General features: G+C 31.7%; 2 protein-coding genes across 4 annotated transcripts in view; one reads left to right on the top strand and one right to left on the bottom strand.

The window, feature by feature from the left end:
* The window catches only part of LOC132749534 (neurogenic locus notch homolog protein 1-like), a gene marked incomplete at its 5' end in the record, with an annotated part of 83940 nt that overhangs the window by 15547 nt on the left and 41235 nt on the right, over positions 1-27158 (top strand). The gene's annotated exons all lie outside the window — the stretch shown is intronic.
* On the bottom strand, positions 1593-24073 carry LOC132749532 (uncharacterized). 3 transcript variants are annotated; one of them, XM_060739338.1, is made up of 9 exons: positions 23935-24073; positions 19424-19486; positions 17332-17596; positions 15318-15615; positions 13576-13700; positions 12567-12696; positions 11823-11978; positions 10162-10284; positions 1593-5957 (listed from the first exon to the last, which is right to left on the bottom strand). In XM_060739338.1, exons 2-9 carry the CDS (start codon positions 19482-19484, stop codon positions 5307-5309), a joined length of 1809 nt encoding a protein of 602 aa, XP_060595321.1. In that variant the 5' UTR covers positions 19485-19486; positions 23935-24073; the 3' UTR covers positions 1593-5306. The 3 variants fall into 3 exon arrangements, with proteins under 3 accessions (XP_060595321.1, XP_060595320.1, XP_060595322.1); XM_060739337.1 differs by having other exon boundaries at positions 19424-19489; positions 23935-24066; XM_060739339.1 differs by lacking the exon at positions 23935-24073 and having other exon boundaries at positions 19424-21031.

The following is a 27158-nucleotide window of genomic DNA, read 5'->3' as shown; positions in this document are numbered from 1 at the left end:
TTTTCAACTATTAAAGTGACATGCCTCCAGAAGGTAGTCATACTAATAACTCTTGAAAAGCAGTAAAGTTAAAAGAAATCAAAATAACTCTTTAAAATGTTTCCTTTCATTACAGTAACTGTCAAAATGTATATATAAATTCAATTCAATTTTATAATTATATCCAGAATTGATTTGTTAAGACTAAGTGAAAACATAGTTTCTTTTTTGGTATGAAAGGTTTGATCCTTTAAGACCACCCCAATTTTCGTTAAAAAATGATAATTTCCCTTATTTAGTAAGAGCACACATAAATGAGCCGCGCCACGACAAAAAACAACATAATGGGGTTGCGATCAGCATGGATCAAGACCAGCCTGCGCATCTGCAAAAAAATTAGATCTACCATAGCTTAATATTTATTTCATTATACATTGTAATATTATTATACAAAAACAATAATTCTTCTTACTTTAACATGTTTTGAAATATCTTAAGGGAAATACTTAGTGTTTAAGATCTATTTCAAATAATTATGTAATAACACCATTTTCGTAGTGAAACAGCAAAGTTTTTATACTTATGTCATTTCGAAGACTGGCATAGAGCGGTCTAGTTAATTTGATACTTTTCTCAGGTCTCTAGTATTTGCCGGTCAAAAGAAACCAGGAGAGACCGGGGACAAGGAGCGACCACACCAGCCAATAATATATCCCTGTTTTTCAACTATTAAAGTGACATGCCTCCAGAAGGTAGTCATACTAATAACTCTTGAAAAGCAGTATAAAGTTAAAAGAAATCAAAATAACTCTTTAAAATGTTCATATTTTATCTTTTTAGCATGAAAAACAGTATGCCTTCCTGTCAACGGGATAAACCTTTTATTATACTCTGAATTCTTTAGTGTTCTTTCTTCTAGCTGGATGTTACCGGACAATATGGACTCTAGACCTGTGATCCGAATGCACCGAAACATCAAAGGAAACGAAAAAAAAGAGCTTAATTTCGGTATTTGTGTCACTAAAAATAATAACTGATTAACTATATTATATATAAGATCCAGTATATTGAGTTAAATTACACTTGATATGCAAACCATGTAAATGTGTTAGGACATTTTAATTGCAGAAAGGTATCCATTTACTTGTAGCTTACTGAACATCAGTGTTTCTATTCTGTTCCCCATATGTGTCTGAAATAATGAAGCGAAAAGCACCCTGGTCTTTCTTCACCTGTTAAGCTGGAAAGTAGCTATGATCATTGTACCTTGGTACAACACCAACCTTTTTATAAAACATAAAAATTCTCAAAAAGCTTTTTTGTAGCCTTTTGCTCAGCACCATTCTTGTTACTAAATATCTTTGTGCTCGACAATTCTCAGATAGTAAAGCAAGATCCAGGATACTGTTGGATTCAAATTTCAAAGAGGGCAAAATTATATAAAAATACAGGAGTTATAGGTCTTGGTCAGTGATCTATTATGCTCTCCTGGGGATAGCAACTGTAATGCATAACTTGAGCCAAGTGTGATGATGGTGCCTTTGGGAAATACAGCATCTCTTCATAGCTTAAATAACATTGTTTCAGAAGTACAAAGAAAAAGAGATACAAAACAGTTTTATGAATGTCTTTATTCAGGTAACAACAAAAACTACTAAGTAAATGTAAACATATTATTAACAGGTCACCTGAGAAAAATTTCAAGACACAAATTTCATTTAAATAGTCAACATAGAACTTAAAGCTGCATACCTCCAGATGAGCTAAAATATTTGAAGAAAAATCTATTTTTTGTAGATCTAATGTACAAATTACTTTCTTTGTTTCCTTGACGGTATTTTATCATCTAACTTATTCTAAAAATAATCACTAAAATTAGCTTAATCTGGAGACATGCTGCTATAAATATAGAATAAAAATGCAATAAATACAGTTCCCTGACAATGATCAGTTTCTCTTTTGACAATTTCAATTTTTTGGTTATATCTCACTGGTTGATCCTCCTAACCACTTTCCTGGATACTAATCAGTAATAACATTTTCTCTGCCAGTGAACAACAATTGTCACTTTTTCTGATCAGAGGAAACAAATATATTTACACACTAGGTATGCGATAAACTGTGACAAAGAATTTCTACCTGACTAGAGGATTAAACTATTGATAGCAAATCAAAAAGTTTCACAACTTCCTTTACCTAAACTGGAATTGAAAAATATATACAAACTTTTATACATTAAGAGATATCAGTATTGAAAATGAAAAATTTAATATACCTTGTAAATTTGTTACTATACCAAAGAAGAAAACAACCAATGTTAAACTGCTAACAAACTCTTACATGTATATACTGCTGTTTTTTTTCCTCTTTATACATATTCTTATGTTGGAAAAACCAAAGGCAAAATAATATATCATTTTCATTAATTGATAATATACCACTTAAGGCTTCCGCCTTCATGGTCAATTCTTACACTTATAAACTCCAAGCTAGACCTGCATGTATATAGCTAATTAACATCACTAAGACTGATTCCGTAATAAAATTATATAATGTTCATGTAATCCAACATAGTGATAATTTTCAAATTTATAGAAATCAATACTTTGAATGTCAAATTTTTAACAATTATACTTACACAAACATAACAAAAACAAAAATGTGGTGATGTATCACATTTGTCAACAAACATCAGTCAATAAGGTAAGTTATCGTACTCAACCCTAAGTCCAAAGACCACCTAAGGTATTTACTTCCAAAATATTAGACATCCGCAGACCTGGGGATGATTAAATTGATCAGTAATTGATTAAATAACAATTACTTTCTGATTTTATTGTAATTAATTAAGATTGATAACTCAAACGTGTCTCGTCATCAATTAAATAAAAAGTTCCTTTAAGAGAGTAATTGATTGATAATTGATTATATTCAATGTACAGTAGAATTCCTACTTAAGACCAACCTGGAATAAAGGCCATCTCACTATTAAGATCATTTTTAAAAGGTTCATTATGTCAATAGTTAGATGATCCAGAGGAAGGATCACCTGCTTATTCACATTTAAGACTACAATATTCAGTGTAAATTCTTTGTTTATTTTTATTTGACCTAGCCAATAACACCACTGATAGTAAAGATATCTTAAATTGGTTTTAATTGTCTGCTTGAATTACATGTATTATTATTACCATCATTACTATCATTATCTTATTTCATCCATTACTAAAGAGCTTTTACATAATATTGAATGTAATAATTAAATGCATATTAAAATTTGTACAGAGGATCATATATACAGTCAATATAAATACAAGATCTATATGTATAATTAATATAAATGATTAAAAGAAAAGGCATATTTATAATATGTACAAACATTCATATATCTATTCATACTGAAAGATATCTAATGCAATTAATCTGTGATATCTAGCAACAACCATCAATTGATAAGAAAAAAATGAATTAATGAAAATTTGAGCTACTTATATGCATAGATATCACGTTCATAGCCAACTCTAAATTAATATATATATATATATCAATAGCATCAGAACTGAGCTTGTTTAGTGTAACAAAATCACTTAGGTGAAAGTGGAAGTAAAATCCAAGTCATTTAAGTTTAATGTTACAATAATTTCAATGTTGATAAAAGACCATGAATAAGTAGGGAAATATAACTTTAATAATACATAAATGACTGCCAAAAACACATTAAGTAATTAACCTTAACCAAAACGAAATTTTTAAGGCGATTAAGATGTGTTATAGCCAGGTCAGTTGTTTTTTACACAAACTATCAATTATTGACTATCTATAATCTACATTGTTTATGATTTAAAATTGGGGGGGGGGGGGAAGAATTCTTAATTGTCTGCTTGTGATGCAATCAACACTTTTAACAATTATGATAACCTTAAACCGAAAACGAAACATTAAGGTGTTTAAGTTGTATTATGAACAAGGAGTAATGATATCATAAAAATGTACATTTATAATGGGAAAATTTATAAAACAAAAATAAATAATAGAAAATATGTAATATTTAATATGCTTGAATGCTCTTTGGCACGACACATGATTTCACAAGGTGTGGAAAACAGTTATTATTAGGTTATTGTATGAAATAATGTGAGGAAGTAAACTTTAGAGTGGTTTTATGTTGCTTTCAGCACATTTATTTGGTGAAGAATTAATTTTTCATTTGTTAAATGATTTATGTACATCATATAATAATTAATATTGAAATCAGACCCAAAAAATTAAATATCAAATTTTCTTCAGAAATGTGGTTTCCTTTCATCAAATCAAAAATAATAGCACACTTTTATATTTTCTTATATTGTATTGTAGGTTAAGAAACTTACTGTTTGTTCATACACAATGACTTAAATAGAACATGGTCATAAGGAATGAAGCAATGATAAGAATATTCACAATTAAAACCACCCTGCAATTGAGACCATGATGGTGGTCCTGATTGAGTGTTCTTTCTGTGAAACTGTATCTTATAGTCAACATTTAAACTGTATCATGTAAAATAAAGGCATCCTTTGAATTAAAAAAAAAGTTTCCTGTCAAATCTGAAAGTAATCAATGTCAATGTAATTGATTAATAACAATTAATTAAACCAATTTTGTGCAAGGTAATCAATTTCGTGATGATAACAGTGTAATCATGCAATCAATTAAAAAATCAATAACTGCTATTTACGATTACCCCAGGTCTGGACATCCTCAACAAAATATGTATAAATAATATCAGCAACAGTGATCACTGCCTGATAATGTAAATAGATCAGTTGTATAGAGTGGTGAATGACTAGTTTTTTCTTATATGTCACATATACTTTATAACATGTTGCAACTATCAAGTAGCAATAGACACAATAATCACAAACAGGACACAGGCCAAAACAGACCTATTTTATTCACGAGCTATAACTCATCAAAAAACATTCTACTGTTTAACCAATTATCTATGTGCAATTTATAAACTTGGGTATAAATAAAATCCGGAAAGTGTCACTTAAATTGCATTACTGGTTCAGATAAGTAGTCCGGACAAACTTTAAAAATAGACATCAATTAAGGGCCATTACTCTGACAAAAATCAGTAAACTGGGTAATGCTGACAAAATGCACAACAAGACTTGTCACTTGTGTAAAGTTTGGATGAAGTTGCACCAGCAGGAGTAGTCAAGACATGTTTTGGATGGATGGACAGATGACACAAAAGCAACACAAAAATGTTCTGTATTCACCAGTGATCTTCATTTTGGCGAAGTAACCCCTTACTCTAATCTTTGTTATGTTGCCTCCCCTTAACGTCTTTTTTTCTTTTTTACCTTCAATGTTGTTCTGAGAGTTTCCTTTTCAGCATTTCTCAATATTGCCTGCTGGAGATGGGAGGAGTCCTCAGCACAATTTTCTACTTCTCTAAATGTTGGCAAGGCTGTGGCCGCTGGTACATTAATATGTACTGAAGATTGCCTACTGAGGTACTCTCTCCACCAGGACAAATGGTCGCTTGACAACCTACCGCCTTTGTTCCATTTAGTAAGATCTGTTTGCATTTTTTGTGATTCTACATCCATTTTTGTGTTGAGGGCAGCACTATGAAGGTTTTGCATGTCTGGTATGTGCTCAGTGAGGTCTAATGATCTGCATTCCTCCGTTTGGATTGGCCAATTCTTGTAGATCATTACAATTTTCCCGTCCACTTCCTTGAAAACAAATTGATGAGGAGCTGAAATCCCCTCAATCAAACCTCTACAATGCTCCAGCTTTTCTTTGTAGTCATATATTCCAGTTAAGCTGGATACTACTGGAGCAGGAGTGGTGCTGTCTCTGATGGCCTTGTGCAAATCTGGCAATGTCGGGGCATCAACATGAGATTGGTGGGTGCTGATCCTACTAAAAACTTGATCGATATCTTCATGGGTATGACCCACCATCAGGAATCCTAATTTCACCTGTAAATAGAAATTTGATAACTTGAAAATCGTTTAATGTAAAATACAAATAAAAACAATTACTCAGAACAAGCACATTTATTAATCATTATGCCAATTTATGGTCTGCTGTACAATACAAATTATTAGCTTAAACCCCTATTATTATGTTGAAAATAATAATCATCATGATATTATTAAATCAAATAGAGAAAGAAGAAATTGCTAAAGAATGTCCAAAATTGCAACACTGAAAATCTTGCAGGCTCGGGTTGATTAAGCCTGTTTTTGGGAAGATACCGGAAAGTACATGCTACCATACAAGTGAACGCCCCCTAGCAACTCTGTATTTTGGCAAAATTGAGTTATGGTTCTTGTGCACAGCACATATTTTTAATGTCCTTGACAACTTTATGAAATTGTATTGAATTCCAACCAGTAGTTTTCACCAGACAAGGAAAAGGAACAAAGGGCATTAACTCTGTAATAAGTCAAGATGGAGTTATGGTTCTTGTGCACTGCACTTCCTCTCAATGTGCTTAACCATTGTATGAAGTTATATTGAATTCCAACCATTAGTCTTCAAGTTATGGTCCGGACCAAAAAAAACAATGGAAAAGTATCAAAGGGCAATAACTCTGTAATTACTTTAGATAGAGTTATGGTTCTTGTGCACTGAACTTCCCCTTTTTGTGTTTGACAATTGTATTTAGTTGTTTTGAATTCCAACCAGTAGTTTTCAAGTTATGCTCTGGACAAGGAAAAGTATCAAAGGACAATAACTCTGTAATTAGTCAAGATAGAGTTATGGTTCTTGTGCACTACACTTCCTGGAACTCAATGTGCTTGACCATTGTATGTAGTTATATTGAATTCCAACCATTAGTCTTCAAGTTATGCTCCGGACAAGGAAAATGCAACAGACGGCTGGACCGACCGACTACCGGGTGACTCCTATATACCCCCTAAACTTCGTTTCGGGGGTATAAAAATCATTGATTGACTGTCAAGGTCATGTACAGGTCAATTTCATAACTATATAATTCCACTTATCTGTTTCAGTTTGGTCATAAGTGCTGTTTTGTCCACATATGATCAAATCCATACATAAATAACAAAATTATGACTACTTCAAAATTAAATACTTTGATCTTGACATTTCTCAAAGTCAAATTCAATTCAATCTTTAAGAATGTCTTCTAAAAAAGATTATTTCATCCAAGAATGAAAAAAAATCCATTCATCAAATACAAAGTTACAGTCAGTTATAGCAATAATCAGTGAAAACAAGAAATTATCATAGTATTGCAAGCAATCCATAAGACCCCTACAGGTTAGAACCCAAGCAACATTCTGATGGGCCATTGGCCATTCAATTTTACAAGTGAATGAATGACATGAATGGACTTAAATCTTTTGATTCCTGGCTAGTAAGGAAATAATGTTTATACAACCTTGTCATATTATTACAATGTGGGATTTTAAAGTAAATCCTATAAGGAATAAAGAAGTTGGAGTGTAAAATACCAATTTCTCGAAAAAAAAATAAGTTCAAGGGGGACATAATCCTGGAAATAGTCTTGCTAGAGTATTTAACCTTCTGTAAAATGTTGAGTGATAATAAGAAACATATATACGAAGTTTGAAGTAGATACATTAGGAAATAATGAAGTTATTTAAAAAAGACATTTTTTTTCAAAAAAATCCTAAGTTCAAGGGAGGTAATACTGATAAGTTTTGTTCTAGAGTTGTACACCTTGTCACATATGATGTGGTTGATGACCAAAAACTTATATTTAAAGTTTGAAGTAAACACCTTAAGAAATAAAGAACTTATAGTGAAAAAGCTGAAACATTTAAATCAGAAATCTTGAAATTCAGGCTATTTGTTGCCATAGCAACCAGAATTTTCAACATAGGAAGAAAAGAAAAAGATGTGCATAATCTCCAGACTGCCATCTACCCATATTTCAAGTTTCATAAAAATATTTTCAGTACTTTTTTAGTTATCACTGGATCCAGTTTATGTGTTAAATTAGTTGCCATGTTTTCAGACTATTTGTTGCCATAGCAACCAGAACTTTCAACATAGAAAGAAAAAAAAAAGTGGCATAATCTCCATACTGCCATCTATTCATATATCAAGTTTCATAAAAATATTTTCAGTACTTTTTGCGTTATCGCGGGATCCAGTTTTGTGGACGGACGGACTGACAGACGGACAGACAGACAGATGGAGGGTAAACCTAAAGTCCCCTCCGGTTAAACCAGTAGGGGACTAATAAAATAATTTCACCTTCCAGGTCAAAGTCATATATATATCAAGGTCAGTTTGAGTTTGATACACTGTAACATATGAAGGTCCTGACCTAAGAGATGTTGTGCCTTAATATGAAGTTAATTTATTTACAAATAACAAAGTAATCGCAACATATAGAAACAAGAGGGCCCAGAAGGCCCTCAATCGCTCATCTGAGAAATAGGTCAAAAGGTCATTTCCCCCCAGAAGCACAATTTGAAAACAAGGCACAGCTTAATCTGAACATTATTTTTTTTACACTGTCGCCAAGGAAATTTTTTGTGTAAAATTATTTCAATATTGAACCAGTGGTAAACGTGTTGTTTGATGTTGTTTTCTAATTTTAGCTCTGGTAGCCATTAAATTTATCAGTACAGCCTGTCACTAAGTAAGTTTTAGCTAATAAAAAGATGATAGAAAAAGAGAGAGAAATCAAACATTTGACCTGACTGGGGATTGAATTGTCAACTTCAATCCACTGGGGTGGGGCCAATTATGACCGCTTTCATTTGAACAAACTTGGTAGACATCCACTTGAAGATGTTTTATGCCAAATATCTAAGCTCCAGCTCTTTTGGATTTTCACAAAAACATATTTTAAAGTTTTTACTACAGATAAGTTTTTACTATATATATGTATATATTTAAGGAAAATCATTACCCCCCCCCCCCCAGGCGGGGCGAATTTTGACCCCAAGGCTTTTATTTGATTAAAGTTGGTCAACTCTTACTAGATGATATATCATGCTTAATATCTAAGCTTTAGCTATTTGTTTTTTTTAAAGAAGGTATTTTTAAGCTAGATGCTTAATATCTAAGGTTTTGCTATTTGGGTTTTTAAAAGAAGATTTTTTAAAGTTTTTACTAAATACCTATAAGGAATATCAATGACCCTCGAGGCGGGGCCAATTTTGAATTTGAACAAACTTGGTAGACACCCATTAGAAGATGTTTCATGCTTAAAATCTTTGCTCTAGCTCTTTGGGTTTTTTAATGAAGATTTTTTTAAATTTCATTTTACTATGTATTTATAGATAAGAAATATCAATGACCCCCCGGCCGGGGTCAATTTTGATCCCCAGAATTTATTTGAACAAACTTGTTAGGCACTGACTAGAAAATGTTTCATTGAAATATTAAAGCTTTAGCTCTTTGGGACTTTTAAAAGAGGATTTTTTACAATATAAACAAAATAGAAAAATAAAAAAGAAATATCAATCACCCCAAGGGCAAGGCTAATTTTGACCCCAGGAATTTTTTTTTTGAACTTATTTGGTAGACACAGACAAGACAATGTTTCATGCCAAATATTAAAGCTCTAGCTCTTTTGGGTTGTTTTAAAAGAAGATTATTTTTTAAGGTTTTCGCTTTCGGTTGCCATGGCAATCAGAGTTCTGCATGGAATTTATTTAATTCTTTGAACAATTTTTTAACTTTACTACCAAGGAACATTCCTGTGCAGTTTGGATGAAATTGGCTTAGCCGTTTATGAGGAGATGTCATTTTAAGTTAAAGTTTTTGGACAGACTGAGGGACACCAGACAAAAAGCGATCACAATGTAAGCTTACCATGTCACTTTGTGACTTGTGAGCTAACATTTTTTTGCAAAATTAAATATTTTACATTAAAGGTCAAGGTAATTTTTGAGATATGTAGTTCATTTTAATGAACTTGGAGGTCTTATGAAGTTTTCCATATAGTTGTTCTGTCCAATAGGAAGGCAATCCATTGAGAGAAAAAAAATTACGACCAATGTTAAAAGTTCAGATGGTAAAGACAACATGACTAACCTAGGCAATAGCTTTCATGTCTTTGAAAAAGGTGAGCTAAAAATGACTCTTAAGGTTTATAAGCCATATTAAAACAAATATAATATTAGCTGTCCTCCAATTTGAGCTCTTTGTTTATATTGAGAGTTCACATACCTTCTTGAAAATTTTGACTTTTATTAACCAGGCCAAAAACACCATCACAAAAGAATTCTTGTTATCTTTTCCCGAATTGTCAGCCTGTAGGTACAGGGTAGGTGGCATCCTTCCATCATTTTCCTGAATAGATAAGATTTCTATATTCATTATCTGCTGCTTTTTCCAAGCTTTCAATTTTATTTACAATATCATCCTTATTTCATGGCCTAATGATAAGTATTTTTTCTATCAAATTATATTCAAAGTTTAACTATGACTACTTTTAACCAGTTGCAGTTTAAAAAAAGGTAGTAATAAAATTCTTTGATTTTCAACATTATTAACTTTGTTTTTTCAAGACAAAATATGAATTGTATTCGAATTTTGCTTTACTTAAGAATGATTACAATAGAAGCCTGATTATAAAGTTATATTTTCTGTTAGGACTGTTCCATACATAGTCAGATAGCATGAAATAGGAGAAACAAGTGAAGGTGATATATATATTTATATAACGTGATAACTTGTTATTAAAAAGTAAATTTATGTAGAATATATTTTTTAACAAGAGCCATGGGTTGGCAGGGACAACGTGACTTTTGTACTTTTCTTTGGGGAAAAAATCCGTTTAAACAAATATTTCAAAAAGAAAATTAAAGAAAAGAATTAAGTTTTCCTGTTTTAATTTTTATAGGTCTGTTTAGCCACACTTGTTGTGAATCAGTTCCATAAATAAATAACAAAGGTAAGAAATTAAATATAAGCAATTGACTGTCAAGAAGAATGGAATTAAGTCATTATATTCAATCAAACTAGTCTATTACTAACATATTAACTTTTCACCTAAAAGAATTAAGACTGTTAATTTTGCTTAACATTTGATCACTCATTTACAAATATAAATTTGCTTAATTTAAGGCACATTTTTGTCTATGATACCTTTTTGCAAATTTGCTACCTGACATTAAGAGAAGCAATGATATAAATGCAATGTAATTCAGGAGATACCGAGGAAAGTAAAAATAAATGGTTTGGCAAGAAGTGATGTAGCAACACCAGTGTTTTTTCCCTGATTGGGAATGGTGCCTGTACCAGATAGATTGGGAAAATGCATTGGTTTGACTCATTTTGGAAATTATACATAAGATGCAAAATATTATTTGTGAATTTCTTTTATCCAGGGAGACATGAAAATTATGCATATGGTACCAGTAATTAACACTTTAAAACCATGTATTATTAACTTTATTGATTTTTTTTCTGCTACTTGAGGTTGAAAGAAAAATTGATAAAAATTGTACGTTCATGTGGACATACTTGGTTTTTATCGTACATCACTTATCATGATATGGATGCATCCATTACCGTTGTTGTTTATCTTTAAATTTGCCGATTTTTGTTTAAATTTTCATAGTACTTTTTGGAAATTATCAGTCATGAATTGGGAAATTTTCTGTCCATTTACTTCTGGGTACAGTGCTGTTTTCTGATATCAGTTATGTAAGGAAAAGAAACGCTGAACACATAAAATCAATATTTCAGTAGGTTGTCTGTTTTCTTTCTCAACACTGTTCAAATTACAGAAAAGGGATTGATAAAGAACTGATTGAAGTGACTCCAGTATTCACTCTTATAACTTTGCTTGCAGCTGTTAAATATTCAAACAGCAATAAACTTACCAAACTCACTGCATGTAGTACGTATACCAAAGTATTTAATGTGACATTGCAATCTGGATGAAACATATCTGTCCATGTCAAAATAAATGTTTTTTCTATGCTGTGAACCTTGACTCCAGTAACATGATGTTGCATCTTGTTAAGTTGGGCATCAACCTTGAAAATAAATATTATCATGTTAAAACATTTAACCTTGAAGGTCAAGGTTATTTATGAATGATAGTCAAGATTTGTCTTGTCTACTTGAAGGTCTTGTCCCGAAGGTTGTTGTGGTCAAGTATGAAGTCAAAACACCAAGAACTTGTTTGTTTGTTTGTTACATTTTACGCCCTTTTCAACAGTATTTCAGTCAAATAGGCGGGTAGTTTCCTAACCATCGTTCATGGAGAGTTACACCAGTACTAGACTACCTTCCTCCGCGCTAAACTACCAAAGCATCTCCCGGGGATCGAACCCACGCCAGAGAGGTAACTGGATTAGAAGTCATCGACTCTAACCCCTCGACCACGGAGGCGGTACATCAAGAACTTGAAAAGTAATGATGATGGTTAAAGTTTGCAGACAGCAACGTCCACATGACTAACATTTACCTGTTAATGGCTGTTATTATCTTTTTTTTTTTTTTTTTTCCAAAAAATAAAAGTGGAGCTAAAAATCATTGATTACCCATCCTTTTTTAAAATGACTGAATAATTTTTAATTGCGAGTACTCATGTAAAGAAATGTAAAAAAATCCCAAGATACCTTAGAATATACTGCAAAGTTGGGCAATCTTGTTTTTGCTTGATCCATATTATCAATGATAACTGATACATATGTCTGAGGATTTTCCCTTGCCTTTTTGATGTGCTTGTAGTATTTAGCCCTGCATATTCTGAAGATAACGTAAACATATATGGATACAGAGTCATAACTTATTAATACTATGGTAATTTATTAAATTTCTATTATTAATTAACTCTCACAGAAATAGTTGCCAGTTACAATTTAAAGCACTTAAACAGTATTTTCTAGAGGCATGTTGCAAGTTAAATTTACTGGGCAATTGGCTCAGCCTGGAATATTGACTGTGTATAGGGAAGGGGAGAAGTAAAAAATTCTGATTCAAGGAAAATAACTCAAAAGTGAGACTGGCGACACAAACTTGTTGCTAAAAATATTTCTGTCATCATATTAAAGAAACTCTATAATGATTTTATGTCTATTTAATGATATTAATCATAAATTCTGATCATACGCTAAAAATATTATAAGGTAAGGGAATATGTAAAATTGAGAACAAATATTCATTTTCTTTTTCTTTACTACAAGTCTGTTTCCCTCAATAGTTATATGTTGATAACTGTTCAATTGAAAACAAACATTCTTTTTTTCTGCATAATAACAAGTGTGCTTCGGCTTCGGTAAGGTACATTTATCATTAATTTCAACTCCACTTATAATGATAATGTTAATAACGATTATGTTGCTGCAGTCTCAACATATTTTTTTCATGTGTTTACTTTAAGATACTTTGAAATTATAGATAAAGAGGTCATTGCTGCATGTCAAAATTCTAAGCTATGGGCATTATAGTTTTAGACCATTATAGTTTTAGTCTTCAAAAACTAATTGATCCATGGTAAAGGCATCTCAATTGGTACAAAACCAATTTTAACACCATGAGCATGATTCTTATATGCCATTTACAATATCCCACTTTAAATCAATTTGCTGACGAAAAGTTAGAGTATATCATTAATGTAAAACATACCCTTGAAGATTAAAATGTAACTTTCTTTTTGTCTCAACCATTTCCCTTTCTTCTTTAGTCAGTGACATATTCAAAGCTGCTGCAATATTTGTACAAGGTGTACATTTTGGTTGTCCATTCTTTCCCTGAAAATTTTATTTATATATATGCTTGTATATCAATTATACATGTATTATATTGAATTTTTTTAATTATGATTATCAATAAAATGTATACTTCTATGAGACTAAGTGCATCTGAATATTTTACTTTTTACATTACTGACAGTGACAGTAAGTAAGAAGACCTGCTATCAATAGATTATATATATACATGTATATTCTATATTGTTTATTGTTAAAAAGTTTTTGCCTTTTTCTTTTGTTAAGCCTTTTGTAATCCACTTATTCAAGTCCCTTAAACTTAGAACTTCAAAATTCTGTAAATTTAAGTGGCTTTTTCTTGAATTACAAAAAGCACTTGATGCCTAAGCTCTTATCTGAACAAAGTTATGGGTCGGACACGAATTTGGGACGAACGTACGGACGGACTGACGGATGGACGGACAACCAGACCACTATATGCTCCCCCGAAATTTTACGGGGAGCATAAAAATACAAGAATCAAAAATCCTTGTCAGATTTAAACCCATTGCACTGCAGTGTTTTTTCTCTTTATATAACTTCTACCCTAAAACGGTACTGTTCCCAATTGAAAATAGACATTAAAATTTCCAATTTCCAATGCAGTGCTACAGATAAGCAGCGTATCTGCGTAATTACCCAATAATTTTGACCAATTTACCCAAATAAAATAAAATTTTTGCGTAATAAAAACGCAAATCAAAATATCAGTACCCAATTTGTTTTGATACTCTAGCGTATTTTCAATATCTTGGACCACAATTCACATAGCAAAAACTGCCAAACAAATCCGAAAATAGCCTGTTTCCCTTTCTGTACTTTCGTTTTCCATTTGTTAACCGGGAACAATTGAGTAGACTGGTTTTATTAAAGATATTTTTTAGCAGAAAAGCTTTATATACTTATGAGAGATAACTAAATAGCAGTCCAGACTGAGGTTTATTTACTTTCTACTTCAACAAAATGGCGAAACGGGGCTGATAAAAATTAATTATTTCAATGCAGTCTAACAAAATATTTGGTTATATAATTTTACCGAGCCAGATGTTGTAAAAAATTTGTTAAATGAACTTTTTAGACAATGTTTGTTAACAGTCTTTGTGTATATTGTTTCCGAGATCCTGGACAATATTTTGACCGAATCCAATTCTATGCAAACCAATAAATTTTTCAATGATACCCAATTTTGTTTCTGTGTTACCCAATTGCTTGTCAAGTCCAGGGGTAAATACCCAATTAACTCAAAAGCTTATCTGTAGCTCTGCCAATGTTAAAATTCTCAAAATGGCTGTTCAAAATTTCCATAAGGTCAAGTGATTTCTCTGAAATCATCTAAATCCAACATATTCATATAAATCATCACTGGATAGTTCTGCTTGGACAGTGGAAGCTGTTAGGCTAGCTATCTAAATTCATGATGACTAATCTTATTTGTAGCTGAAAAAATGCATAAAAGAAGACCCCAATTTAAAACAAAATAACACATTTTTCCCAATCAGTCTGGTACCGGCACCATTCCTAAAGTAGAGAAAAAAAACGCTACTGTGATAGGGAATCTCTTTATGCACAAGTTTCCAAAGATAGTTCAGTTCATACCTATCATTTTTTACTGAAACTCACCTTTGAAATCTTTACATTTGGAAAACCTTTCAACCACATGTCATTGAATGAGGACACACTGAGATGCTTTTCAGATGCTTCTATCATGGCAGAGCGGTATTGTTGAAAGATGGCGTCTTTAGACACACAATGAGGAAGATGTAATTCTTCTCTGTCTGGCATTCTTTCAGCATGTAACTGAATATAATTCTGTAACCATGTTCTAGCTTGAAGTTTAACTCTTGAAGGTGTTTTCAGTTTTGTAATTGACGGCAATGGCTCCTCCTTGATTACTAATCTTCTTTTCAATTCATAATATCTAGAGAAAAATGGAGAAAACACATTAATATATACATATATCAGGAGCATCAGGAGTTTGGGAACATGATCCATGCCTATGGAATTGGGTATTTTAGGGATCTTTTGTTAAAAAGTGGGATAAAATTCATTACTAATGTTTTGCAGTGACTAAATAAATACAAGCAATCCCCGTCTGAGATGGCATCTTCAAACATTTAAACACTATCAGTGAAAAAAAACTTTCTTTTTTTCAAATATCTTAGAATTTATTATCCATTTTATTTTAATATTTATTTTTTTTTCAATAAGGATTGTTTTCTGTGGATCTGATTGAGAAAAAAATACAACTTTATATTAGGAATATGACCCAATATTAGCTTTAAAAAAAGCAAAAACAAGATTGCATTTGTGAAAAATGCTATGCAGGACCAAAATTGACACCAGGGGAAAAATTTGAACAACTTTGTTAGAGGACCTATAGATAATATTATATAGCATACATGCCTTGTACCTTCAGACAAGAAGATTTTTTAATTTTTTACTAAATGTACATAGTGAAAATCAATGACCCCCTGGGGCGGGGCCAATTTTGACCCCAGGGCTATAATTTTTAACAATCTTGGTAGTTTCACTACGCAAAGTCCCATGCCAAATATTTAACCTCTAGCCTTTGTTAATTCAGAGTAGAAAATTTTTTTCAAGTTTTAACTTAAAACTATCACCTCTGGGGCAGGTCAATTTTAACACAAGGGGTATAATTTAAACAACTTTGGTAGGGGACCCATGGATGATATAGTACACCAAATATCAAAGCTCTAAGCCTTGTACCTTCAGACAAGAAGATTTTTTAATTACATATTGAAAATCAATGACCCCAGGGTGTGGCCATTTTGATCCCAGGGCTATAATATGTACAATTTTGCTTGAGGTTCAATACACAATTTTTCATGCAAATATCTAACCTCCTGCATTTGTCAATTTATAGAAGACAATTTTCTAAGTTTTTACTATATACATATATAAAGGAAAAAAATAACCATATCAAATTGTTTAAGAATAATGATAATAGTGATAACAATGCTTTGGTTCGTTACATATTGAAACGAGATTGCATTTGTAAACAAGAACTGTCAGAGGACAGCAATGCTAGACTTTTCGTAAAAGTTGTCACAAGTGTATTTCAGAGTATAATAATGCTTACCTATATGAATACATAAAATTGTCCGAAAATGTACAAAGGCTTGTTACTAAGATGTTTTATCGAGTAAATCACTGCTAGATTATTATGAATGCATAAAATTGTCATCAAAAAGGCACAAACCCTTTAGTAGTTATGGAGTACCATCATACAAGCAAAAACTAAAGTTAAAACCATGTATAAATTCGAAAAAAGGACATAAATATGCAAAACAGCAAATCGGAGATATGGGACTTTTGCTAATCATCTAATTCTTCTTAGATAATCACAGTGAACAAGTGCATGAAGCTTCAATCCATTCCGTTCTGTAGTTATAGAGATAATAGCTTACACGCAAACTCTTAACCACATGGACGCCAACAAATGGGTGACTGCATTAGCTCAATTATTCTGTCAATAGTCGAGCTAATAATGCTATGCCACCACATTAATACAACACTAAATAGTGGTCAAGGTCAAATTTCACATAGCCTAAATTTCATGACTGGCACTGCACATCATTACCACAATATTTGTTCTTAAATTATAAATCAATACCTTCTTCTTTTTATTCCATATAACTGTCTCCATCCAACTTCACACATGTTCTTTCCACAAACAGCAAACTGGTAAGAAACACTGTTTCTCAGCTGAGCAAATATGAATGATCTCTGCTTTTCTACACTCAATGACCAGTAAAATTCCCTCTCCTTTAAAATCTCATCTACTGAGTAGTTACTACAACAGTCATTTTCACAACAGGCCTTCATATAAACCTCATTTATTGATTCAAGTCTTGTATGCTCATATTGCCTCTTTTTACCTAAATAAAAAAAAAGTTATCCATTTATAGGAATGAAACATGTTAAACACTTGTTACCTCCAGGTTCATTTTTCATGTGTATTACATTTTAGGGGTCACATGAAATTTAAGTGACATGTCTAACCCTTTATCTTAACTAAGAATTAATCACACCTCTGAGTGTGGGCAACGCTCATCATTTTTACTTTTTCTACAGCAAACAATAGGTTAAAAAATAAAAGAATGTGATTTGTCACAATCTTTCTTTCCTATATTGTTGGACAATAATAATTGAAAGGGTTGTGCAAACTAGTTTGTTTAGAAAATGGAATTGATTGATAGTAAAGTTAACATAGCAACATCAATTTTACAGTATATTGTCTATGCTAAACATCTAAGGTCTAGCTTGTTGGGTTTTTTAAAAGAAGATTTTTTAAGTTTTTTCTTTACACATTTATTTAAAAATAATGACACTCCTGGAGCAGGACCAGTTTTGACACCAGGGCTTTTATTTGAACAATCTTTGTACACACTTACTAGAAGAAGTTTCATGCTTAATATCTAAATAAAACTCTAGCTATTCAGGTTTCTTCCAAGAAGATTCTTAAGTTTTTGCTATACACATATAAGGAAAATCAATGTCCCCAGGGGCGGGGCAAATTTTGACCCCAGGACTTTTATTTGAACAAACTTGGTAGACATCCATTAGAACATGTTTCATGCTAAATATCTTAGCTCTAGCTCTTTGGGTTCTTTAGAAGAAGATTTTTAAGTTTTTACGATATGCATATAGGGAAAATCAATGACCCTCTGGGGCGGGGCCAATTTTGACCCCAGGGCTCTTAGTTGAACAAACTTGGTAGACATCCATTAGAACATGTTTCATGCTAAATATCTTAGCTCTAGCTCTTTGGGTTCTTTAAAAGAAGATTTTTAAGTTTTTACTTTATGCATATAGGAAAAATAAATGACCCCCTGGGGCAGGGCCAATTTTGACCCCAGAGTTTTTATTTGAACAAACTCGGTAGACACCCATTAGAACATGTTTCATGCTAAATATCTAAGCTCTAGCTCTTTGAGTTCTTTAGAAGAAGATATTTCAAGTTTTTTCTTTTGGTTGCCATGGCAACCAGAGTTCTGCATGGAATTGAATTCTTTGAACAATTTTCAAAGGTAACCACCTAAGGAACTTTGTATATTGTTAAAATCTGGATAATTATTATTAATTAAAGAACTTTTCTTCTTAATTAATTGCATTTAAAAGTTAGAGTCAGAAACTCTTGAACCTAAAAAAAATAAAAATGTGTTGATGTAATGTTGTGTTGATGTGAATCGAATGCTTAACTAAACTTTATTGAGCAACTAGTACTTCATTAAATATCACGGCAATTTTCAAATACACATTTGTTTATTTTCTGTGCCATATACATGTATATTTTATAAAGGTGTACATGTATATTTTGTGAAATAAAATTAGGAAAAAAAATTCAATGATATAACTTGATTTGATGATCACTGCTCCCTAAATTTCAAAACTTCTCCCTATTTTTTCTGAAGGAAGTGACTTCTCCCTAAATTTTTAGTCCAAGATAGTCCCTGTATTGAAAGAAGCATGCATACCAAGTTTGGAGCCAATCCGACTTATAATGACTGATTTATGCTCCGGACAAGCCTTCAGGGATGCCGCTTTTACAGACGCCAACACTGCCAGCAAAAGTAATCCCTATATGTCACCTTTTCAAGGCCACACAACTAGAACTGTCAGCAATAGAGACAATATCGATATATCATTGATATTTTTCTGTATCGTCAATATACAAGAATAAAGAAAATTACCAAGAAAATTACCTTTTAATACTGGTCTTTGTTGATCATCAAGACTATTTAAAGGTGGCCTACTGGAATCCATCCCTGCTAAAAAAAAAGAGAAAATTTATTTAATTTTACCCATGAAATGTGATGCTTTAACAGTCAAATAAATGTCACATTTTTAAAATCTCCCAAATTTGTCATTTGGCGTTTTCCCAAAATAGAAAAAAGGCCTGAATACAAAACAACTTTTTGTTGAATTTTGTTCTGAAAACTATCTAGAATGAAAGAAAATGGTCTAAGAAAATAAATCAGAACACCAATATCTTTAATCAATCATTAATGCTGTACAGACAGTTAAAGAGTTGTTCACGTGACGTCACAATGTAGCGCTAAATATTGCATGTAAAACAAGACAATAATTATATTACTGCGAGCTGTACAAATGCAGTTGCTTAACAAGCAAGGGGGTTGGTAACCATTTTTCTTTGATGATGAAATTAAATAAATAAAAAAATTTCGGCTTGTGAAAATGTGGCATTTTTATTTATCATGTTTCGCCTTAGTTTCGTGAAAATCATATTCAATATTTCACTCAAACAAAAAATATCCTCTTAATATTTGAATAACGAGAGCTGTCGGTAGAACAGCACGCTCGCTATTCTAAATGCATTTGTTAAATAAATTCATTATCTAAAAGTTCAAAAACTTTAAATTACTTCTAAAAACAATCGCTCAAAGATTAGAACAACAGAACATGTCAACCATGACTGTCTTGCTCAGCTGGACGCTTACCCATCGATTCGTGAAATCCGATTCACCCTGTGACGTCATCAATATATAGGTGCTCACACCACTAAATGTTTGCTAGGGTTTCTTAATCGGACAAAAATCATAATCGATCATCGAAAATAATCGAACAACCCTTTTCGATCAATCATCGATTATATAATCGAAACATTTATGATAACAAAGTAAAAAAGTATAATGTACATATCATGCTTTAATATTTATAAGAATTCCATTTCCATGTGACCACCACTTTATCAACTGAAATAAATTAGTTTTAAGATATACTATGCTCATCCTTGAGTAAAATATTTTAATAAAATAAATTCATTAAAATCTATGAAATTATTATATCTCACTTTCTATTAAGGAATGAATAAACTATGTATGGGAACATTAGTTAAGTTGGTCGATCTGTTCTTAACAAACTGCCAGTTTTTTAAATGACACTATATATTGATATTGCAACCACCTATAATGTGTAGAATAATTTTATACATAACATATTTTCTTTGTGCATGCGAAGTCAAAACAAGTTTATTTTATATCTACAAGTAGACGGTATAGCAATTTTAAATATTTTCTAATGTCAAATTTGAGCATAGTATACCTTTAAACTAGCATGCCTGATTGTCAACTATTAACTAAATGGTCACCTGTATACTTTCATATTCAATTAAATGAAAATTAATGTTTCAAACAAAACTGAGTGTTGTTATAATACAGTTAGTCACTAAAGTAACGGCAAGAAAATAAATTACCGATGATCGATTATTAAACTTTGTAATCGATCATCGCCGATCAGTTCTATAACCGATCAATTTTCGATTATACTCGATCATCGTTTAATCCCTAATGTTTGCATGGTTATTTTCAGCCCATTCTGATCAATTTATGTTTCAAAGTCTTAAGTAAATTCTTACAGCATAATGAATATTTTATTGGCTTAAATGTAAGTGTGTTTGATAAATTAAAACATCAATATTGAAAATTTCAAAGTAATTAGGTCACCAGCTGATTGTAGGGTAAGGTCATTTACACCTGTTCAATTACGCATTTTGATTGGATAAAATTGTCAAATCTAGTGTCTAATAAAACTTTTGTAGTTTTCGGATGGTGTATGTCCTTGCAGAAGTATTTATACAAACAATTATTTAGGTCACGAACACAGGCGGCAGTATCAGTGTTTGGACACCCCACCCCTATCTGCCCCTGGACCCCTACTACAACCCTGAAAAAAAAAAATTCATCACTCTAAGGCTTACTATAAGGTACCAAATACAAAACCACCGATGAAATTATATATAAAAAAAAAAATTTCCACTTTCAAATTTATAGTTATAGAAAGGTGAAAAGCCTACTATATGATCATTTTCCAAACAATGTGGAACACGGGAAATCGTCGTTTCGGTGACAAAGTCGCATTCAGCCAGGATTTCGCTGCATCATTCAGTAACGTTAATAAAAAGAACTAGAATTCCACAGCTTATCTAATTCAAGTCTAACGAATATCACTATCATTCTGATTTATTTCTGTTTCACGGTATTTTTTTAATTGTCGTAGCCATTTTGCAGTCTGATACCTGGGTTGAAATATGCGATCTGATTGCCATTGGACGAGCCAAATTTGACGTCGAATCAGATCACGTATAACACACAGGTATCAGAATCCAAAATGGCAACGACAAGTCAAAAATTACTGTGAAATAGAAAAAATCGATAGAATAATCGATATTCGTTAAACTTCAATTAAGTAAGCTGTGGAATTCAAGTTCTTTTTATTGATGTAAATGAATAATGTAGTAATGAACGGAAAAATATATTCGAACACACTGACGGTGCATGGGCAATTATTTTGTTAAAAAAATATTCCGTTAGATTGTTCTGCTTCAGTTAAACGCTTGCATTTGAATTAGCCAATCAGATTTCGCACACTTTACGGCCGCCATTTGTTTATCAGCTGTAAAAGGAATTGAAATACATAAGAGGATTTAATCATGATTTTTCGGATGTGACAGTTTAATTATTTTGACAAAAGGTATTTATTTTTTAGTTTTGTTCATAAATAGGTAAAAAAATATGTAAATACACGCTGTCCTCATTGTTTTTCGTTCCGCCCGATTTTCAGGCGGAACATGCTATGGGTTTTTGAGCAATTTCGATATGACGTTGCTTTGCCCAGAAGCAAAAATATCTCAAAGCGACGTCATATTTATAGGACTATGCAGCAAAATGACTTTGGAATGCGCCTCAGTCGCCGAAACGACAATTTCCCATGTTCCACATTGTTTGGCAAATGAACATATAGTAGGCTTTTCACCTTTCTATAACTATTATTTTGATAGTGGAAATTTTTTTTTCTATATAATTCCATCGGTTGTTTTGCATTTGGTACCTTATAGTAAGCCTAGGCCATCCTTAAAAAAATGTTTGTTTGCAGTAACCCGACCCAGAATTTTCAAGGTGGGTAGGTAGGTCGATTTTTTTTTTTTTTATTGAACTGTACTCCCAAATAAACATGGAATTTCAAAATGCTGGACAATATATGCTTTGATAATCTGGTAACAATTAATAAATTGATAACTGAATTCTAATTTAATAAGACCTACATTTTATTTCTTCTATTAACCTTTAAAAGAACGAAAACAAAGCACAAGGCATAATTTTCTGATTCAAAAAAAAAATTTTTTTATCCAGACCATGAAAAAAAATTTTGAGTAGGGGCAAATTTTGTGAGTCGGTCGCGTTACTGCAAACAAACATTTTTTTAAGGATGGCCCTATGAGTGTTGAATTTTTTTTCTTTTCAGGGTTGTAATAGGGGTCCAGGGGCAGATAGGGGTGGGTGTCCAAACACTGATACTGCCGCCTGTGGTCACGAATCGATGAGAAGGCACGAATCGATGAGAATAAGGCATATAGTAGTCCCCGCAGGTACCGCGTCCTTTCCAATTCCGATGTAATCAGAAAATTTGTTTCTTTACACATTGAATGCCACCAAATACTGTTTCCACCATTAATGTGAAAGTGGAAGTGCTGCTTTTTGTGAATTTGGATAGAAATTATTAGAAATTTTTTCATTTCAAATAAATTCTGTCATTCATAGGAAAATCCAAAGCTGCCTGCGTGTGCTGAAAAAAACTTCTTTACTTTACCCCATATATATCGGTTAAACTTAAAATTTCATGTTCCGACAAGTGCAGGTCGTCTTCTGAAACTGTAGTGACAACAATTTATGTTACAAAAAATTATACTGAAGCCAAAAAGGGCCATCAATTAACATACCACGGTACCATAGTGCTCTCCCTATAATCACCCATTCTAAACATGGCTGACCGACCATATATGTTTCTAATTAAAATCATTGAGTTATTCTATGAATGACATGTGTATTTTAAAGTCAAAATGCGACAGGTAAACACAATTCAATAAAATAGTAAATATAAGTTCTTTTTATTTGTACAATTTGCTGGAAATAATAAGAACAGTGGAACCATAGGGGACCATCCTACCACATTTTTTCATATATGTAAAAAATTCTTTGAAAATCAGTTTTATCGTTGTACTAGATGTCCAATTCGTGTTTAAATATCAAAAGAGTTTTGTTTACAGGACACTTATTGCCAAGCGTCTGTGTATACGTCCTCGAATTTCATACAGTTCCAATATGGCGGCCTTCAACATGTTCAAGACACTGACTGGCACTGACAATTTTTTGTCTATTTAAAAAAAATATTTAAAAGGCAAATAAACGTCACTTACCTTTTAACAAAAGTTCTGATCACTAGTCAGAGTCCGTGGAATTGTTCTAGCAAGTTCACATTTGATTATCTACATGGTATCGTATCCCTACTATACAATTACAATATTTATGGAATGGCTGCAGCAGCTGCCTTCCTCGCGCGCTTTCAGAATGAAATTCGGATTATTTCGGTAAGTACCCAAAATCCTTATCCCTGCGCATAGACTGGTCCCCTGCGCACTTCCGAAGAGTACATAGCGATCTTGGATGGGAACCATAATTGTTAAACTTGCTGTTCCCGGAATGGGTCCAAAGAAAAAACGAACTCATCTGACTTGTTCATTTGGGGTTGGGATAAAGATGAGCTAATTTCCTTATTTTTATATAGACGATTTTCATTCAGTTATGTTTTACATATAATAATGTTACCTTGGAAGGTGAAGCATTGTTCTGCATTTCTATATACAAATTTTTTTTCTTTATATAATTATCTACTGTACTGTATATAATACTGTAGAACTATTCACAGATATGATTTTATATAATCAATTATAGATAACTATATAAATTGTTCGAGCATGGCTTCCATAACTTGCACGAGCAGGTATAGCCGAGAATACTATTGAACCTGTTGTACAGTACCATATAGATTTTCTCTAATTTATATTGCTTCAAGGTTTATAAAAAAAAAAATTGTGAGTGATCACAAAGCCACACCTTTAAAAAAACTCCTTGCTTTTTTTCCCGCTCATTGCTGTAGATCTAATGAAAATACTTTCGTCCATCCATTCACATAAATGTCTCATTCGTCAACCAAAGACCAATGACTGAACCCATTTCAAAGGGTGATAAATACAATGTTTATCAATAATTCATACATGCATTTATATATTCACGGATTTACATTACATGTAATATAAATCCGTGATATATTAATCAGTAATTAATGCGTTTGAATAAAAAATGACACGTTTGTTCATTTATGGTTTTTATTAACATAAGCAAAATGACAACAGAAAAGTGCAAATAATTTTACAGAAATATTTTAATCAAAGTGCTCATCAAGCTATAATATAATTAGATTTAATTGTTAATATTTCAATTGGTACGTGTTGATACTAACTGACGGTGTATATCTTTCCCCCAAAAATATACACCGCCTCGGGGTAAAAGAGATCAATAGACAATTCAGTACAATTAGTACTGTTGGTTTGTGTGCTGATCAGGAAACAATAAGACACAGCGGAAATATTACGTAATATATGCATGATTACGGAGTACTGAAAGATCTCTGCGGGTAGTAATGAAATTGGACCAGGTTCCTGAAGAGTCAAATAAAAGTTAAAAAAAATGGTATAGGCCCGGGGCTACTGAACTTAATCTTCTCATGCGTTAAAAATGTACATTATCTCAATTTTAAATGATTATGGAATTTCATATTATTATAGATAGATAGATAGTTTATTCATATAAGACGTTTACAAAATGCACATGGTCACAAAATACATACATTCAAATATAATTTTACATCACGTTATCATTAAAGTTAACATTATTAAGTTGCAAAGTGTCATGCAATGATACAACTACATCTTTAGACTGTATTAACGAAACATGGAGAATGAAAAGAAATAAAATAATATTACTACATGTAACAAGATAACATTTTTATAATTATGTCTGAAGATTTGGTTGGTTTCAATTCCCTGCGTTTAAATGCTTGTGCTATAAAATTTCCCAAATTTAACAAGACTTTTTTCTTTTTAGAACTTAATAAATCAATAAATTTGTACATGCTCGGATTTAACACATAATATTTTTGTATGCATTTGTTTCTCAGGTCAGAATATTTTTTGCATGTGATTATAAAATGAAATTCATCTTCTATGAATAACATAATCTTTAATTTCTGGGTTTTCGATTACGCCTATGTCTAAGATATGTCTATTATATTATATATATTTATATAGACAAGCTTCTGTTTTGTCCAAATCTAGTTTAAAGGTTATATAGAAATGTTAAATCTTGTTTTGAATATGTCCTACAATCGTATTTAAATTCCCTACCAAATATTTGTAGATTTTTTTTACTATTTTAATATTCATGAATAGTCTTCCGGCAGAAAAATGAATAGTTTATTAAGTAAAAATTGAATTCTTCTTTATATATATTCAGCGTTGCAATAAATTATGGAATTATGCTTAAGACGACACCATTGTATTTTCCAAGTTTATTTGATTATCTCAGTATGCATAGAAATACATAAACACGAGAAAAAAGAATCCTAAATATATATATAAAACCATGTCTACATCTATTGTATCAGTTTATGTAAATGCTTTTGTGAGAAAGCTTATTGTTACATAATAACCCGCAAAACACGCTTATTAATTTAAATGTAAGTTTTACTGTAAAAAAAAGTTATCATTGGCAAATTATTCTTAAAACATTATTACCATTTCTGAATGGGGCATAATGTGCCTTTAACAACATAATTATATTTGTCAATAGATTACTGACACAGACAGACAGATACCTTTATTTACTCAAGCACATTTGTACTTACAATATGAGGGTTTTCTAATATAATGAATATAATACATTAGTTTTCCAGCAGTAATTTTACGCAATACTCACGGGAATCAGATATTGATTATTTATTCTGACGATAGTTTGCATGGTTTGTACGTGCTCATAAAAATTATAATATTTTTTTTCGTCAGACAAATAAAGGCTGTTTTTACTAAAACGCAAAATGTGAATCATACTGTGTAAAAGGAACTATTGTACATTAAATTGTTTTGCACAGAGCTATATTTGATAAATTATTTAATGAATTATTAAAAAATTTGATAGAACAGAACATAAGTTTATTAATAAATCGTATGCGAACAGCATGTTGATTAAACAATAATATTTTACATGCGTGCATAAAAGTATGTAATGAGAGCATATACAATAATGAATCAATGTATCGAAGATAAATATAAAGCCTACATATTTTCGATAGATTTGCGAGATTCGGCTTGGCTATTTCTAACTATTCATAACGAAAATGTCAAACTTGGTAATTGTTATTTCATATGACACAGTATTTCAGTTATGTATTTTAATGAACTATTTGTTTTTAAGAGAGTCTTTCTTTCTTCAAATGCTTTGATTAAATATTTTGCCAGTTTAATGATATAAAAGTCTCTGACAAGAAATCCTTTCAATTCTATATTTGTTAATTTCCTAAATTGTC

The sequence above is a fragment of the Ruditapes philippinarum genome, unplaced genomic scaffold (genome assembly GCF_026571515.1).
Source record: "Ruditapes philippinarum isolate M1 unplaced genomic scaffold, ASM2657151v2 ctg537_1_1_1_1, whole genome shotgun sequence".
Lineage (NCBI taxonomy): Eukaryota > Metazoa > Mollusca > Bivalvia > Venerida > Veneridae > Ruditapes > Ruditapes philippinarum.
This window is presented reverse-complemented; position numbering and strand designations above follow the sequence as displayed.

Coding starts and splice junctions, on each gene's coding strand:
- LOC132749532 (XM_060739338.1), bottom strand. CDS start 19,484: ATGGATTCCAGTAGGCCACCTTTAAATAGTCTTGATGATCAACAAAGA. Junction 13,701..15,317: donor CAAATGTAAAGATTTCAAAG/GTGAGTTTCAGT, acceptor TAAAATTTTCAG/GGAAAGAATGGACAACCAAA. Junction 5,958..10,161: donor AAGTCAAAATTTTCAAGAAG/GTATGTGAACTC, acceptor TTCTATTTACAG/GTGAAATTAGGATTCCTGAT.